Genomic DNA, 13,756 nt, shown 5'->3' on the forward strand with positions numbered 1-13,756 from the left:
GATATCTCCTTTATGAGAGCACAGAAACCTAAAAACACTGAAAAAAACTTATCTACAGTGTCCCTCAAATACTACATGCATCTTTTGACAGACTAATGTATAAAATTCATAATTATCATCAAGGGGAAACAAGACACGGGTTAAACAAAAAAAAAACAAAAACATAAAACAGGGGAATAAAACACAACGGAAAAAAAAATAAAAGTAAAACCTTTTCACAAATATTAAGTCATAGCTAAGTATGAATTTTTGGTGTTGTTTTCTATAAAAGTGAAATATTTGCAGGCTGAAATGCCAGAATGTGAATGCGTTAAAACAGCAGAGGGGAGTACAATAGACCAGCCAGTGGACTAAGATGGATTTCACTGTTTAAATCTACACAGTCCTCTATATCCCTGGGGCAGGGATAGCTCAGTAGGTAAAGTGGTCGCCCCATGATCGGAAGGTCGGCGGTTCAAATCCACTTAACGGCTACCCTGAGGTACCCCTGAGCAAGGTACCGTCCCTACACACTGCTCCCCGGGCGCCTGCTTAGTGGGCTGCCCACTGCTTCACTGAGTGAATGGGTCAAATGCAGAGAAAAACAAGTAATTTCCCCATGGGGATCAATAAAGTATCCATTATTATTATTATATCTGATTTACAACGAGATGAACATGCTAGCAGTTTTCCCAGCTACAAAGTCAAAAAAGGACACACAGTGATTATTATACTAAACACACATTTCATTGTAAACAAACAGCTTTATCTTATGACTGACACACACCTCTGCTGGCTGTGTTTAAGGAGCAAACAGCTACATCATTTGAAAGAAGATATTCCTTTTTGTTTTTTCTAACAGTAGAAAAGTAGTTTCAGCGTTAAACTTTAAAAATTCACAGCCTTTAACTCATCTCCTTTTTTGCAAGTTTTTCACTGATGGTGGAAATCCTCTCAAGTTGGTCTGGGTCAGGCAGCTGCCAGTCGATAAAGATGAGATACATCAAACTACCGAAAACGCCTCCAACAAGCGGAGCCACCAATGGTACCCAGAACCAGTAGTTGTAACACCTGCAGAACAAAGAGCAGCAGGACATCACGGTTAAAGAGTGCAGATTCATTATTTTTAACAGGTTTTACTTCGATAGAAGAATTTATCACAGTGAAAAACCCCCAGAGAGTAGCATATTAAATATTTAAATATCAAACTTCACTCAGAGCTCTTTAGTCTAAGATCAGCAGTTTTTGTTTTGTAGGTCGACACCTTCCATCAAGATCATTTCCATAGAAAACCAGGTCCGATTAATCTGTCTGCAGCCATCAGCAGTGTTGTTCAAGTTACTTGAAAAAGTAATTAGGGATTACTTCTCCAAAAAAGTAATCCCGTTACTTTAATGATTACTTATTTTCAGAATTAATTAGTTACTTTTTAAAAAACATGATAAGGAACCTGAAAAAGTAATAAAGCAATAGGCCTTTCAGCCCAATTCTAGTTTTTTCTGCAGACTCCATCATATAAAATGTAATCAAATGAAAGTCTCTTTATAAAAATTGTTTTAATCTTTTAACTTTATGCACATTGCATCTAGCAAAAAAAAATTATATGCAACAGTCTTTGACTTGAAGAAATTTGTTTAACATTTAAACCTATTTTCTGCATATTCCAACATATAAATAAAACTATTTTTTGTGTTTACACTCACTCTTTCAAAGAGATGCAAGTAAAACATAGCAGAAAATAAATAAAATCAAAGACTACGTCGTCCTGTTGCTCTTAAATCTATTTAAACCTGTTTAGCAGGAGCGGAGCAGGCGGGGGTTTGCCCGGTGGCGTAGCGGTCATGCCAGTGGGAGGATCCGGGGGTTTCTCTGTGAATTTCACATTCCCGTGGCAGCGTGCTAGGGTACTTGCTCAGAAGTTTAGGGAGTTTTTTTCGCTGTAAAAAGAAGTTTTCTTCCCACGCATCATACAGCGTACGCTAATGTTTTTGTCACTTTTTACATAATCAAACTCAAAGTAATGTCAGTGCTTCCACCCTCTATATATTATCCATGGTTGATCATTGATCTGCACACGTCCGTTACCACGAACATCGCACGCGCTTACATCATTGTCATGAGACACTCTCGGAAAAAAAAATAAATCACGGTCTAGTAACGCAGCGTGCTTATGGGAAAGTAACAGTAATCTAATTCCTTTTTTGCAATAGTAATCCCTTCCTTTACTCGTTACTTGAAAGGGTAATCGCGTTACTGCGATCAGTAACAAAAACAATCTGTTATTTCGAATACAGCTGAACAATAAGCTGAAAGGCCTGATAATAATTAATCAAGAAGCTATAAACTCAACTCAGATGAGATGAATTCCTCTTTGTCTATTTAATAAAAGCCTTACATGTTGATCTTGTGTTAAATTTGTGTTTCTCTTGGCCTGTTTTGCTGTTTTTCTGCCCATAGTGTTATAACGCAGCTTTAAGTGTTTAAGACACTGTGCACTGAGCATTTGTGGAACCACACGTCTCAGATGATCATAAGATTATAAAGAGAAAACAGCTTTTTCATGGAAAAACCCTCAGGATAACTCTTCCATTGTCCAACAATCTTTGACATACTTTTGTGAAATTAAGACATAAACAAAGTTTCAATAAAACCAATAACTTAAGCAGATAAGATACTTACGTGAAGACCTCAGTCCCCCAGCCTGCAGCTAGGGTAAAGAGGCGAGGCCCCAGGTCCCGAGCAGGATTTATGGCAGCACCACAGTTAGCCGACATTGAAATGGAGATCCCCAGAACGACAGCTGCCACTACAACAGGAACCAGCTCAGAGGGAGCCGGGGTGTTCCTCTTTTCCTCCAAACCCAGGATACACAACAGCAACATGCCGGTGCCCACTACCTAATGAAATGTCAACTCATTACGTTGGGTACGGGAGCAGCTGCTAAAAGATCCAATCCTGTTAATAATTATACTCACTTGGTCAAAGAAACTTCTGCCCACAGAAAGGTAGTCAGAGGGGTATGTGGCAAATATTGAGGCAGTCTCATTCCTGCCGTACACAGTCAACACTCCTCCACTAAAAGTCATTAAGGCATCTGCGACCGAAACAGAGGTGTTGCAGGAAACAAAACAAACTAATTTTTTTATTTATATGTCACAAAAATTAAAAAGACAAACCATAGTAGACGAGATAGACAACCCCCGACGCCACGAAAGCCCCCACCACCTGGGAGAGGGAATAGGGCACGAGCCTCGACCAGGACACCTTCCCCAAAACACAGAAACTCAGGGTCACCGCTGGGTTCAGATGGGCACCTGCAGGGATGTAGGGTACATATTTGGAGAATGATACAGGAAGGTGAAAGTTAAAAATGAAGGTAATTAGACACACTGGCAGGTGATCGTGTCTCTGATTATCTGTGTTATCATATAACAGTGGATTGTCATAGGTATGAGCCAAAGCAAACACTTTGCAAAAGAAAGTAGATAATTTATTATTATCTATTATCTTATTTGTAAAGAGCTCTGGTGATAAATTTTGTGTACTCATTTAATAACTGCAATAAAAGTCATAATTACCTGAGGGATTTTAGACTGTGCAGAGCATATTGTAATGAGTTTAAATGTAATACTATGTAAAAAAAAAAGAAAAAAGGAAATGTTAGTGCCCATTATGGATATCTTTTAATTTTTACCTGAGATGCCCTTGGTGAGATACATGGCTGACATAACTCCCACAGAGAAGGCCATGTTGCCAGATAGAAACTGGCCTTTAGTCTCATTGCTGGTTTTTACTTGTGCAGCAGCAGCACAGCCAAAGAGCTTTGTTGCAGATAAAGAGGACAGAGAAGGTGGAAGGTGCATGAGAAGTCAGAAGTTACTGCAAAACTCAGGTGAACAAAGAAACGAGATTTTCCACAGCTAAAAATCCCGACATCAAAACTAACTTAAATAGACGTAGAGGAAAGCACATGAGCAAATTTCAGTATACCTTTCTTGACTAACTAATTGATAAACAGAGACAAATTTGTTCTTGTTAAAGTGTAATTTAATGCCCTCCTCTTTAGACTTTGTAATGACCCGTGTTATCTGAATGACCATGTAAGGGACAGTATGGCTGTTACATTGTGATCTCACCACAGATGAGAAGATTTATGTAGAAAATTACGTAAGCTGCAAATATAACTTCTTTTTAATATTTTTTTGATCTTTTTCTTCATTTTAATCTTTTTAATATTTGATATACAAGCATAAATTATTGTAATCTGTTCTAACTCCAAGCAAAGTTCCCAATAAAATCTCAGTAGAGATTCTGCAGTCAGGTGAAAACTGTTTTAGACATGTGGCACAATTAAGGGTTTCAATTTCAACTCATATGGATTGTGCTTTCTTTAAATGCATTACATCAATTTATGTATCTAACTTCATACGCCTGCATTTTTCAGATTAGTTCATTTATGTCTTGCAGAGCTGACTTTGATTCCTACAGAAAACAAACATGCTTGAGAGAGATAAGACTGAGAACACCTTATAAATCCCATTCTAGGAAGCAATTTTTTTATTTTATTTTTAAGAAAATTACCTTCACCTGGCTTCAGCCTTAGTTTTAGTGATAGATGTAAAGTCATGTGACAAGTTTTCACAAAACAGGTTCTGCAGTACTGTTTAAAACTGAAAGCTCCCAGTCTTTCAGTAGCTTGTGAGCCAGCTTTATCAGCAATAACTTGAAGTAATAATTTTCCATGACTATTAGTCATCAGTTTATGAGTCTCCCACATCATTGTGGAGGACTTTTCCCCCCAGCCTTTAAAATATTGCTTCAGCTCATTGTGGGTATTTTTTTATGCACAGCTCTCTTAAGGTCTCGCAACAGCTTGAGGTCTGCACTTTGACTTGAAATTGCAGCATGTTGATCATTTTGATTTTCAGTCATTCTGCTGTAGATTTGCTGCTGTGCTGGGATCATTGCCCTTTTGCTTGAACTGTTGAGCAGGTGGCCTCACATTTGACTCTAGAATACTTTGGTATACACAGGACCTTGTGATCTACTCAATGACTGTAGGTGTTCAGGTCCTGTGCCTGCAAAATAACCCAAATCATCCGATACAGTGGGAAAAACAATTTTAATCTGATGCTATTATGTAGTTTCATTTTTTTTTCGAGAGCTGTTTGATTCCGTAAACATTCAGTCAATGTGAGGGTATAAAATCAAACTCAAGCTACTTACACGTTTTATGCATAAATTTAGAAAATTAAAAAATAATAAACCTGAAAAATTAAAGGATAATTGTCCAGGGTTTGGGATATGCATATACACATTTCAACTCCTCTTTCTCTAAACTGTTTTCCAGCTTTGATTTTTTTTTTTTTTTAAACCCGTTTGATTGATTTTGAAAATTACAATCCAACTCAAAGTCACTCACCATTAAGACGAAAGTTCCCAAAAATTCGGCCATGCACTCTCGCACGAGGGGACACCTCACCCTCATTGCGCGTAGCTTCAACATAGCCGGAGTGAAATGAAAGGCCTCCACTTATCTCACTCCGCTGAGCACAGTGGCAACTGAGTGCTTCTGTCACTGTATCCCACCGCCCCCCTACCCTCTACCTACTGCTCTCTATTCACAGCTGGACAAACACTACTCGTTTACTCGGTCGTCTCACCTCACGATTGGCCAGCGCAGTGAGCGTGATTGGCCCAGCTAAAGACTGATACATAAACAGACACCATAAAGCCAAGAGATATTACTTAATACAGATACCTGTTGACTACTCGGAAGAAGCCGCCGAGATAGTTTTATGACAAAGTGTGTGTGTGAGAATAGTGTTTTACGCATTTCCCTAACAAAGGAAAGCTCCTCGAGGCTCGACTCTTCGCTTAATTTGGTCGCTTTATTCAGGTTGAATAAAGCTGCCCGCTGTGGCGACTCCACGTGAATAAGGGAGCAGATAAAAGTCGCTTCTGTGCAGGTGTACTGAAGCACTGCTTTAATTTGGCTTTTAACCTTTAGAAATACCATACAAATCAAAAACAAACAAAAAATATAAATATGCTTTGTGCACGAACGTAAAGTAATGAGGAATATTCTTTTGGAGAAGAAAGCTTCGTGTTTACATGCAGCTAAAGCAAGTTTCTAAGTGTGTTGATATACAAGAAAACCAAGTATCGTTAAAGGGAACATTATCAGTTAGCATGAAATGACGGCTAAATATTTTTTATTTATTTATTTGTTTTGAAAAATCGGTCTCCAAAATATGTCAAATGGTTATTTAGCAGGGTTGGGAATGGATTGTCAAATCTATTAAATTAGTCTATCACGGATTTCCACAATAAAAGCACAAATTGCTGACGATAGAAGCCCCTCTCATCATCGCTGCGATGCATGTCACTGTAACCTGTGTCACTGAACTCTGGACTCTCAGAAGATTATGTAAGCTAAATATTTGCTGTATTACTGCTGATAATATCCAGAGTGATCAAGGCAGTAACATGGGATGAGGATTTGATACGATATAAAACATATAACTGCCATGAGAGATTATTGTGTTAACTTTTTCTTATCAAATTATCTGAGAAATCTCTCCAAAACAGAAACCTTGACTTTGTGATGGAAGGCTGTAAAAGTCACATAGGGATTAGGTATTATCATGTGTTCACTTTTATTAATGTTTAAAAGGAAAGAAACCTTTAACCCCGATCTAAATGAAGACGAATTACTCCCTCTGCTGGTTGTAATAATAACAAACATCAATTTGTTAGCTTTTATTAAAAACAAATATAAAGTCTCAATGGAAAAGTTATTAACTATTAACAGTATAGTACAACATAGTTTTTCACTTACAGGTACCAAATGATCTGTTTTGAACTGATCAATCTATCTGTTACAAATGTTGGTTGATTTGATGCATGTAGGAGCCACAATTACTCAATGATTCGGCTGATAAAAAGGTTTGCCAGGCCTTGAGGTAGATTTAATCCTGTTAAAAAAGAGCATGTAAGAAAAATATACACCCTTGACCTGGTCTCCAAGCTTATTTTTCTTTTTCTTTAGGATATTATAGTTATTATACTGCCTGTACATAAACGCATTTTTAACTATATCATGTCCAGATTTCAAGTTCTTGCCCACTGAAGGAGATACAGCCTCTCATAGATAGCGTTTATGTTTTTGGTCCATCCCTTTAATCTTACAAGGAGTAAACTGCTTCCTTAATCTTCATGTTTCTGGATGCTTATGGGAGCGACGTAGCACCACATCCACAGGCCCAGGAGGAAGTGCTCTGATCAAAGTCCAGGCTTCTAAGCGCCTCATCCCCACCACGCTTGTCCCTTGGACTTCTAGGACCTCATCACCGGGATATACCATGTCAACAGGACCTCCTGAGGGTGGAAAGAGGGAAAACAAGTAATCAATAATGGTTTCTCTGAATGGGAACATTCTCCCTCCCATCATCCCCAACCGGGCAGATATCTGCCTCTCCCTGACACCTGTTCTGCTGGAGGTTTCTTCCTGTTAAAAGGAAGTTTTTCTTTCCGGCTGTGCCCAAGTACTTGCTCATAGAAGGTTGTCTGCTATCTGTTTCTCTGTATTATTGTAAAATGTTTAACTTACAATGTATAACAAGGATCTTAAGATGAGTGTTATTGTGATTTGGCCGTATATAAATAAAAACGAATTGAATTAAATAAATAGTCGAAAATCTACATTAATGTCAAATTTTAACTTTATGCTGCCATAAAAGTTCATATAGTAAACATATAATATTTAGGACTGAATCTTAGATGGTTCTTTATGATGCTGTTTTCTTTAGTTATGAAGAAATAATGCTCCACATCAGATCACCAAGAGTGACTCAAGACTCAAGTGGCTCAAGAGTTGGGCGTTCGCCTTGTAATCGGAAGGTTGCCGGTTCGAGCCCGGCTTGGACAGTCTCGGTCGTTGTGTCCTTGGGCAAGACACTTCACCCATTGTAGGTGGTCAGAGGGCCCGGCGGCGCCAGTGTCTGGCAGCCTCGCCTCTGTCAGTGCGCCCCAGGGCAGCTGTGGCTACAATGTAGCTTGCCATCACCAGTGTGTGAATGGGTGAATGACTGGATGTGTAAAGCGCTTTAGGGTCCTTAGGGACTAGTAAAGCGCTATATAAATACAGGCCATTTACTGTATAACTTTAAGGTATTTCTGTATTGTTTTCATTTGTTGTATTTATTCTACAACTCATGTCAAGAGGAAATACTGCATTTCTTACACTAATGTAAAAAAAAAAATATTATTTTGACTTTAAATACAAAATACATGACAATTCAGTAAATTAGTTAGTTAATTCTAATATGAACAGCCAAAGTTTTAACAGTCAAATTGTGTAACAATATAACCCTATATATGGTCATGCTCTATTGCGAGTGCTTTTCTTCTGCTGGAGTTGGACCTTCTCCCTCCTTTCACAAGGCAAGAGATGGGGTAGACCCTGCACAGGTTGCCAGTCAGTCTAACACACAGTGATAACTATCATTACCTATGATCAATTTTTGAAGGCCAATAACCCTAACATGCATGACTTGGGGCAGAGTTTCATGCATGACTTTGGGCAGAAGTTTGGTTTTTACCTTGGAAGATTTTCTGGACGGTGAGTGGTCTGTTCCCCAGACTTGAGCCTTCACCTCCCTCCAGACTGAAGCCCAGATCCCGGCTGTTTTTCTGCAGTTGCACAGACACTGTTTGACCTAAGAGGAGGGGAAAACACAAATAAAGTATCTCATTTTCAGTTCAAGATTAGGAACGTCATTATCAGATCTTTGTTAGAGCATTACCTCTAATACTGACCTGTCTCATACTGTTCCGGTGTTTGTCCCCGACTATTTCCCTCTTCTCCTTTCTTAGAGCTGTCTATGATGTCCCCCCTCCTCACCACCACAACTACCATATCCTTTGCCTTTGCCCTTCTTAAAACCCTCAAGGCTTCCCAGTGGGCACTCCCAGATAGTGCTGTGCCATTGATGGATAAAACCTGGTCACCTTCCTTTATAGAGCCTTGCTTGGCTGCAACACCTGAGTGAAATACTTTGTGAACCTGAGCAGAGGACAAAAGAAAAGAAGAAGAAAAAACATAAAAATACTGCAGACACACATTTGAATATTTGCCAAGTCGAAGCAGGAAGTAGAATTTTCTCACAGTGATGGGCTTGTTTTGGTCCACGCCTCCTGCCAAACTGAAGCCTAGTCCAACTCCCACATCTTTATGGAGAACCACTACCTGCACATCATCATAGTCCTGAGGGAAACAAAAGGATGTCAAAATACACAAAATGTTCAGGTGCTCAGAGTTGAAAATTTTTTGTCCTTTTTTAAACTCAATTCAGTCGGTACATGACCTGGTCAGCTGCAACAGCTGTAGCAATATTAACATTACATGTAAAGTGCCTAGGGAAAACCTTATCTAGATGGAGGTTACTGGACCAGTGAACTGACCACCGCAACCACAGCCGCAAAAATATCAAACAACTGATCATTAAAACCATTCGAAAGGTTTTAACTTCATGCTGTTTTTACCTGCAGGGCACCGTCCCCCAGGTTCCTCACTTCCTCTACAAGCTTGTCGAGCTCCTCAGCGGGCATCACAGACACACAGGAAAACGCTGACATATCTGAGCTCATTGAAGCGGTACGCCGGTTTGTTGACTGCCAGTCATCGCTGTCATTCTCTGAATCGTAGTCAGCTCCAGCAAAGTTACACAGGTCCGAAAGACTACAAGAAGGAAAATAAAATGTTTTAGGGGTAAAACTAATTATCTGCTTCAATGAGCAACTCCATTAAACCAGAAATAAACAAGCACGGTACGCACGTGACAGAGAAGCTCCTGCGATCTGACTGACTCATATTGCTGGTGATGGTAACTGAGGACTCCCCTGAGTCTGAATCATAGTTTGAATCATCATCTTTTTGGGTGCTTTCATCATCATCAACATCCTCATCATCACTAAAGACTTTCAAATCTGGGTTCAAACCAGCTATCCAAGCATTCAGGTCCAATAACCGTTTCTTGCCTTTCTGGGGTGTTGTTTGGATGTCTGGGGAGATGACATCTTGAAGGTTGTTGTTAGAAGATGTGGGAAGGGCACGAGGAGAAGAGTCTGGATCTTTTGCTGGACATGTGAAGACGGGAGGGCTTTTGTTGTCACTGTCGGCAGTGGGAGTGACATCCCCCAGCTGTGCCACAGGTGAAGTAGTCAGTAAATAGCTAGGGCTGTTTGTTGGAGTCTGTTCATCATCACTAACTGGTGAAGTAATATCAGAGTGTGACCTTTCCTTGTGTGAAGGGTCACAGGGTGGTAGTGGGGTTGGTGTACTGCTGCCTGTCACGTCTCTCTCACTTGCCTCTTCAGGGCTTGAGGCTTTGGAGAAATCTATCTCATCTGTGCCAAGCTTTCCACTTACAGCTCTGTCACTTTCGTGAGGCATTTCTTGGGTAGTCTTGAGTCTGGAAAATTTTAAATCGTCAGTAGAGTCTATTTTTCTTTTCTGATCCAAGTCATTTAGTCCTGTCTGTTCCTTCTTTATTCTTAGTCCAATTTCATCCACTGATAAATTTCTGTCAGGCCAAACCTTGTTTACTGTTCCCATCATTTTGTCTTCACTTTTATCTTGTGCCTCCCCTTCTTCTTGGAGTCCTGCCCACTTTTTCCTTAGCTCATTTATTTCTTTTGCAGACCCGCTCTTCTTCACTCCTTCATGTCCCCTGCTGGCTTGTGCTGGTACAGAAAAGGTACGTCTGGGTATTTGGACTTGGCCTGTTGCAAAACTCTGAGTTCGCTGTGTCAGAGCCTCAAACTGGTTGATCTTCTTTCTAACACTGGCTGCTGAGGAGACAGACAGAGCCTTCTTTCTCTCTGCTGTTTTCACATTGGTTTTCTGTGGATTCGTCTCAAATACATCCTCATAAGCATTGCCACCCTTCAATTCCGTTATTTGATCTGGTCCATCAACACTTCTAGTCCTGTCTCTCAACATCCCACTTATTACATTAGTTTTTCTGTTTTCCTCTCCGTTGTTTGCAGAGCTATCGTCTTTGCTTTTGTCTCTGAATCCAGATGACTCTCTGAAAGAATCTGGTGTCTCTTCTAACAAAGTTTTTGGCTGTGCGTTTGCCCTTGCAGATCTAATCTGTGCAGCTATACTGGACCTACTCCTGGCTCTATCCAGGGACCTTGTACCTGTTTCCATGAAACCCTTGCCCCAATTAACTCCACTTTCCTCTGAATACCTTCCCTGCATCCACCCTCCTGGTGAGCTATCTCTTATGCTTGCCCCAGATGAAAATGAAGTCTCAAACCCTGAGGCATTGGCATCTTTTTGTGTCCAGAGTGAAAGTCCACTTTTCACTGCACTATTGCTGTCCTTCGAGAAGAAACTCATAGGGAAGGTGCCCCCTGCTGTCTTCTCATGAGGCTTTTGCTGCTGTGAAATGAGGGATTCTGTTGATGATTCAGAGTTATTAGAGGAATCCCTATTTTTGTAGTCATCCGTTTTACCAAAACCAGTAGGTCCAAAGAGTTTCTCTATCCGCTCCATTATACTTTGGCCACTTTTGGGCCCCAATGAAGCAGATGTCTCTGTGTAACTATAGTTAGATCCAGACAGGGATCTTAACCTGGTAGGGAGAGTCTTACCCCTACTGCCCCTTTCCAAAAGCTCGCTTCTCTCTTGAAGATTACTTACACCTACAGAATTAAAGGCCGGTAGTGATGAAATCCTGTCCATGACGCTGCCTTCAATTTGTGTCCTCCTTCCCTCCTTCCCTCCAGCATATTTACTGGTGTCCCCCTTATTGTTGTTGGACAGCTGAGAAAAGTCAGCTATGGTATTGGGATCAGGTTTTCTAGCGCCTGTTTTGAAATCTAAACTCTTACTTCTGCTTGTAAGGTTGGATCCCCTCCACGCCGATCTTCCCTGGCTTTCAAATGCAGGGTTTTCTCTTCTGTCAGTGCCAAACTCTGGGATCGTTCTGTTTGTGCTGACACTGCTGCCACTCCTAGTCCTGGTTTCACATCCAGTGACTGTGTCGTCATCCTTATTTGTACCGTTTGTGTTGGTGTGTTTCCTATATCGTTCTCTTTCTGCAACTTCTCCTATGCCCTCCCGTTTCCTGACACCTGAGCTGCGAGAGAGACTGTATGTGGGAGAGTTAGCTGAGCGGACGGTGAATTTCACCCCTGTCCTCTGCTTGCCATACTCATTCTGTGAAGCGGGCAGCAGAGACGAGTCCATTGTCTGAGAGTAAACAAAGTTAATGACCTCCTGTCAAATGCCAGATCCCAAAAAAAGAGCGGAAGAGTGAACTAGATATTTTCTGGGAGTCCAAGCGACTGTCTTTTAGATTGCACTCTGGAAGCGGTTCATCTAGGAGGCTCGCGTTTTGGGCGTGTAAAAAACAAATAGTGTCACAGTTACAATCCTCTCATTAGATTCTTCCACAGACAGACATCCTCAGTGCAGTAGTTTGATATTCCTAATTGTGCTCTGGTTTGCGGCCTGGAAGTGGTGACTCCACTGGCTCTTCTTCTTGTTTTGACCACAGGAGACTCCAGTTCCCCAGCTCGACCTCACTGAACAGCTCCCATTGCCTGCCAAGCATAAAAATGCACAAAATTTTATTCTCAGAATGGATTGGACTGGAATGTAGAGATGTGGATTGTGGTCACTTTGGCCACTTGGAATGGTCAACAATATCTCACAGTGTTAGAGGACAGGAAACATAAAATGTGGAGACTGATTCGGGTAGAAAGCATTAACAAATGTTAAGAAATTAGATCAAAACTAAACAACAACTCACTTAAAAACCTCTGCCACCAAGCTCACTTTGCAACATGTTCTTGCTGTCCTCTCCCTGACTCACCGAACAGTATGACTCAGATAGTGTTCTCTGCTGTACACACGTATGAGACACCATGTTTACATAGGCAACATACTTGAAGTTACCTGTCAGCATCAGCTAAACCTGAACCAAAAACTGGTAAAACTCACCTAACAGCAATCCACTCAGCAAAAGCAATGTATCAAGTGCTAATCTCTGCAGCACGTATCAGTCTCGTGGTCAAAGAGAGACAGCAGCTTGTTCAAATCAAACGGTCATAAGAGCACAGATTTACTTTGATTTAAATACAGCCTGCAGATAACATCACTGAGGGGTAATGACTCATCATGGTTATCTGTGTGTACAGCCAATGAAAACAATGATAACCATCTTTAATCGCTAATCAAGTCTGAATGAAGATCTAATCATTTATAATGTCATTAAGGATAAATTCTGCAAGCTGATGGTTTCCTGTAATTATATATCATAAGAGTAGATTTACAGTATGCAGTGCTTTGTTTAGTTTAGGCTAAAGCATGGCACTTCCAGACAGTCACTGGAGGTGCTTTCCAGTGCAGATGAGCCTGAGAGTCAGTTTACAGAAACACCTGTTATATTTTGTCCCATCTGCGTAAGCAGGGCAACACATAGTCATTCACTTTAAACTCCCCTTTGAATCGCAAGAAGGAAACAATTGCACCCTCACATCAAATGAAAATACACACATTTACTCAATTACACAGTTACAAATTAGCCAACTAAAAGTCCGCTCCTATATTCACAAAAAAGGTATCTTACCTCCTTTAAGTGTGTTTTCTGTACTCGTCCTGGGTCATTGTGTTAACTCGGATTCGTAATGAAGACATTGCCATGTAATGACATCAGCTCCTCGCTCCTGACTGCCCTTCTCTCACTCTTTGTCTGCTTCT

General features: G+C 40.6%; 2 protein-coding genes across 2 annotated transcripts; both read right to left on the minus strand.

The window, feature by feature from the left end:
* Positions 1-704: 704 nt before the first annotated feature.
* aqp10a (aquaporin 10a) lies at positions 705-5,578 on the minus strand. The gene is made up of 6 exons (XM_026184071.2): positions 5,402-5,578; positions 3,674-3,800; positions 3,156-3,293; positions 2,955-3,073; positions 2,659-2,876; positions 705-1,050 (listed from the first exon to the last, which is right to left on the minus strand). The coding sequence occupies exons 1-6, from the start codon at positions 5,483-5,485 to the stop codon at positions 885-887; spliced, it is 852 nt and encodes a 283-aa protein (XP_026039856.1). The 5' UTR covers positions 5,486-5,578; the 3' UTR covers positions 705-884.
* Positions 5,579-6,728: 1,150 nt separating this feature from the next.
* LOC113031707 (uncharacterized) lies at positions 6,729-12,385 on the minus strand. Its single transcript, XM_026184034.2, has 6 exons — positions 9,819-12,385; positions 9,526-9,721; positions 9,149-9,247; positions 8,800-9,046; positions 8,583-8,699; positions 6,729-7,359 (listed from the first exon to the last, which is right to left on the minus strand). Exons 1-6 carry the CDS (start codon positions 12,239-12,241, stop codon positions 7,196-7,198), a joined length of 3,246 nt encoding a protein of 1,081 aa, XP_026039819.2. The 5' UTR covers positions 12,242-12,385; the 3' UTR covers positions 6,729-7,195.
* Positions 12,386-13,756: the final 1,371 nt, after the last annotated feature.

This window comes from Astatotilapia calliptera, chromosome 11, assembly GCF_964374335.1.
Source record: "Astatotilapia calliptera chromosome 11, fAstCal68.1, whole genome shotgun sequence".
Classification (NCBI taxonomy): domain Eukaryota; kingdom Metazoa; phylum Chordata; class Actinopteri; order Cichliformes; family Cichlidae; genus Astatotilapia; species Astatotilapia calliptera.

What these genes read in the sequence shown, in the direction of transcription:
- aqp10a (XM_026184071.2), bottom strand. Translation starts at nt 5,485, where the DNA reads ATGTTGAAGCTACGCGCAATGAGGGTGAGGTGTCCCCTCGTGCGAGAG. An exon ending in TGGGAACTTTCGTCTTAATG is followed by an intron (nt 3,801 to 5,401) that starts GTGAGTGACTTT and finishes TCTGCAACAAAG; the next exon opens with CTCTTTGGCTGTGCTGCTGC. An exon ending in GCAGAAGTTTCTTTGACCAA is followed by an intron (nt 2,877 to 2,954) that starts GTGAGTATAATT and finishes ACATTTCATTAG; the next exon opens with GTAGTGGGCACCGGCATGTT.
- LOC113031707 (XM_026184034.2), bottom strand. Translation starts at nt 12,241, where the DNA reads ATGGACTCGTCTCTGCTGCCCGCTTCACAGAATGAGTATGGCAAGCAG. An exon ending in TGGGGGACGGTGCCCTGCAG is followed by an intron (nt 9,248 to 9,525) that starts GTAAAAACAGCA and finishes TGTTTCCCTCAG; the next exon opens with GACTATGATGATGTGCAGGT. An exon ending in ACCGGAACAGTATGAGACAG is followed by an intron (nt 8,700 to 8,799) that starts GTCAGTATTAGA and finishes CCCTCCTCTTAG; the next exon opens with GTCAAACAGTGTCTGTGCAA.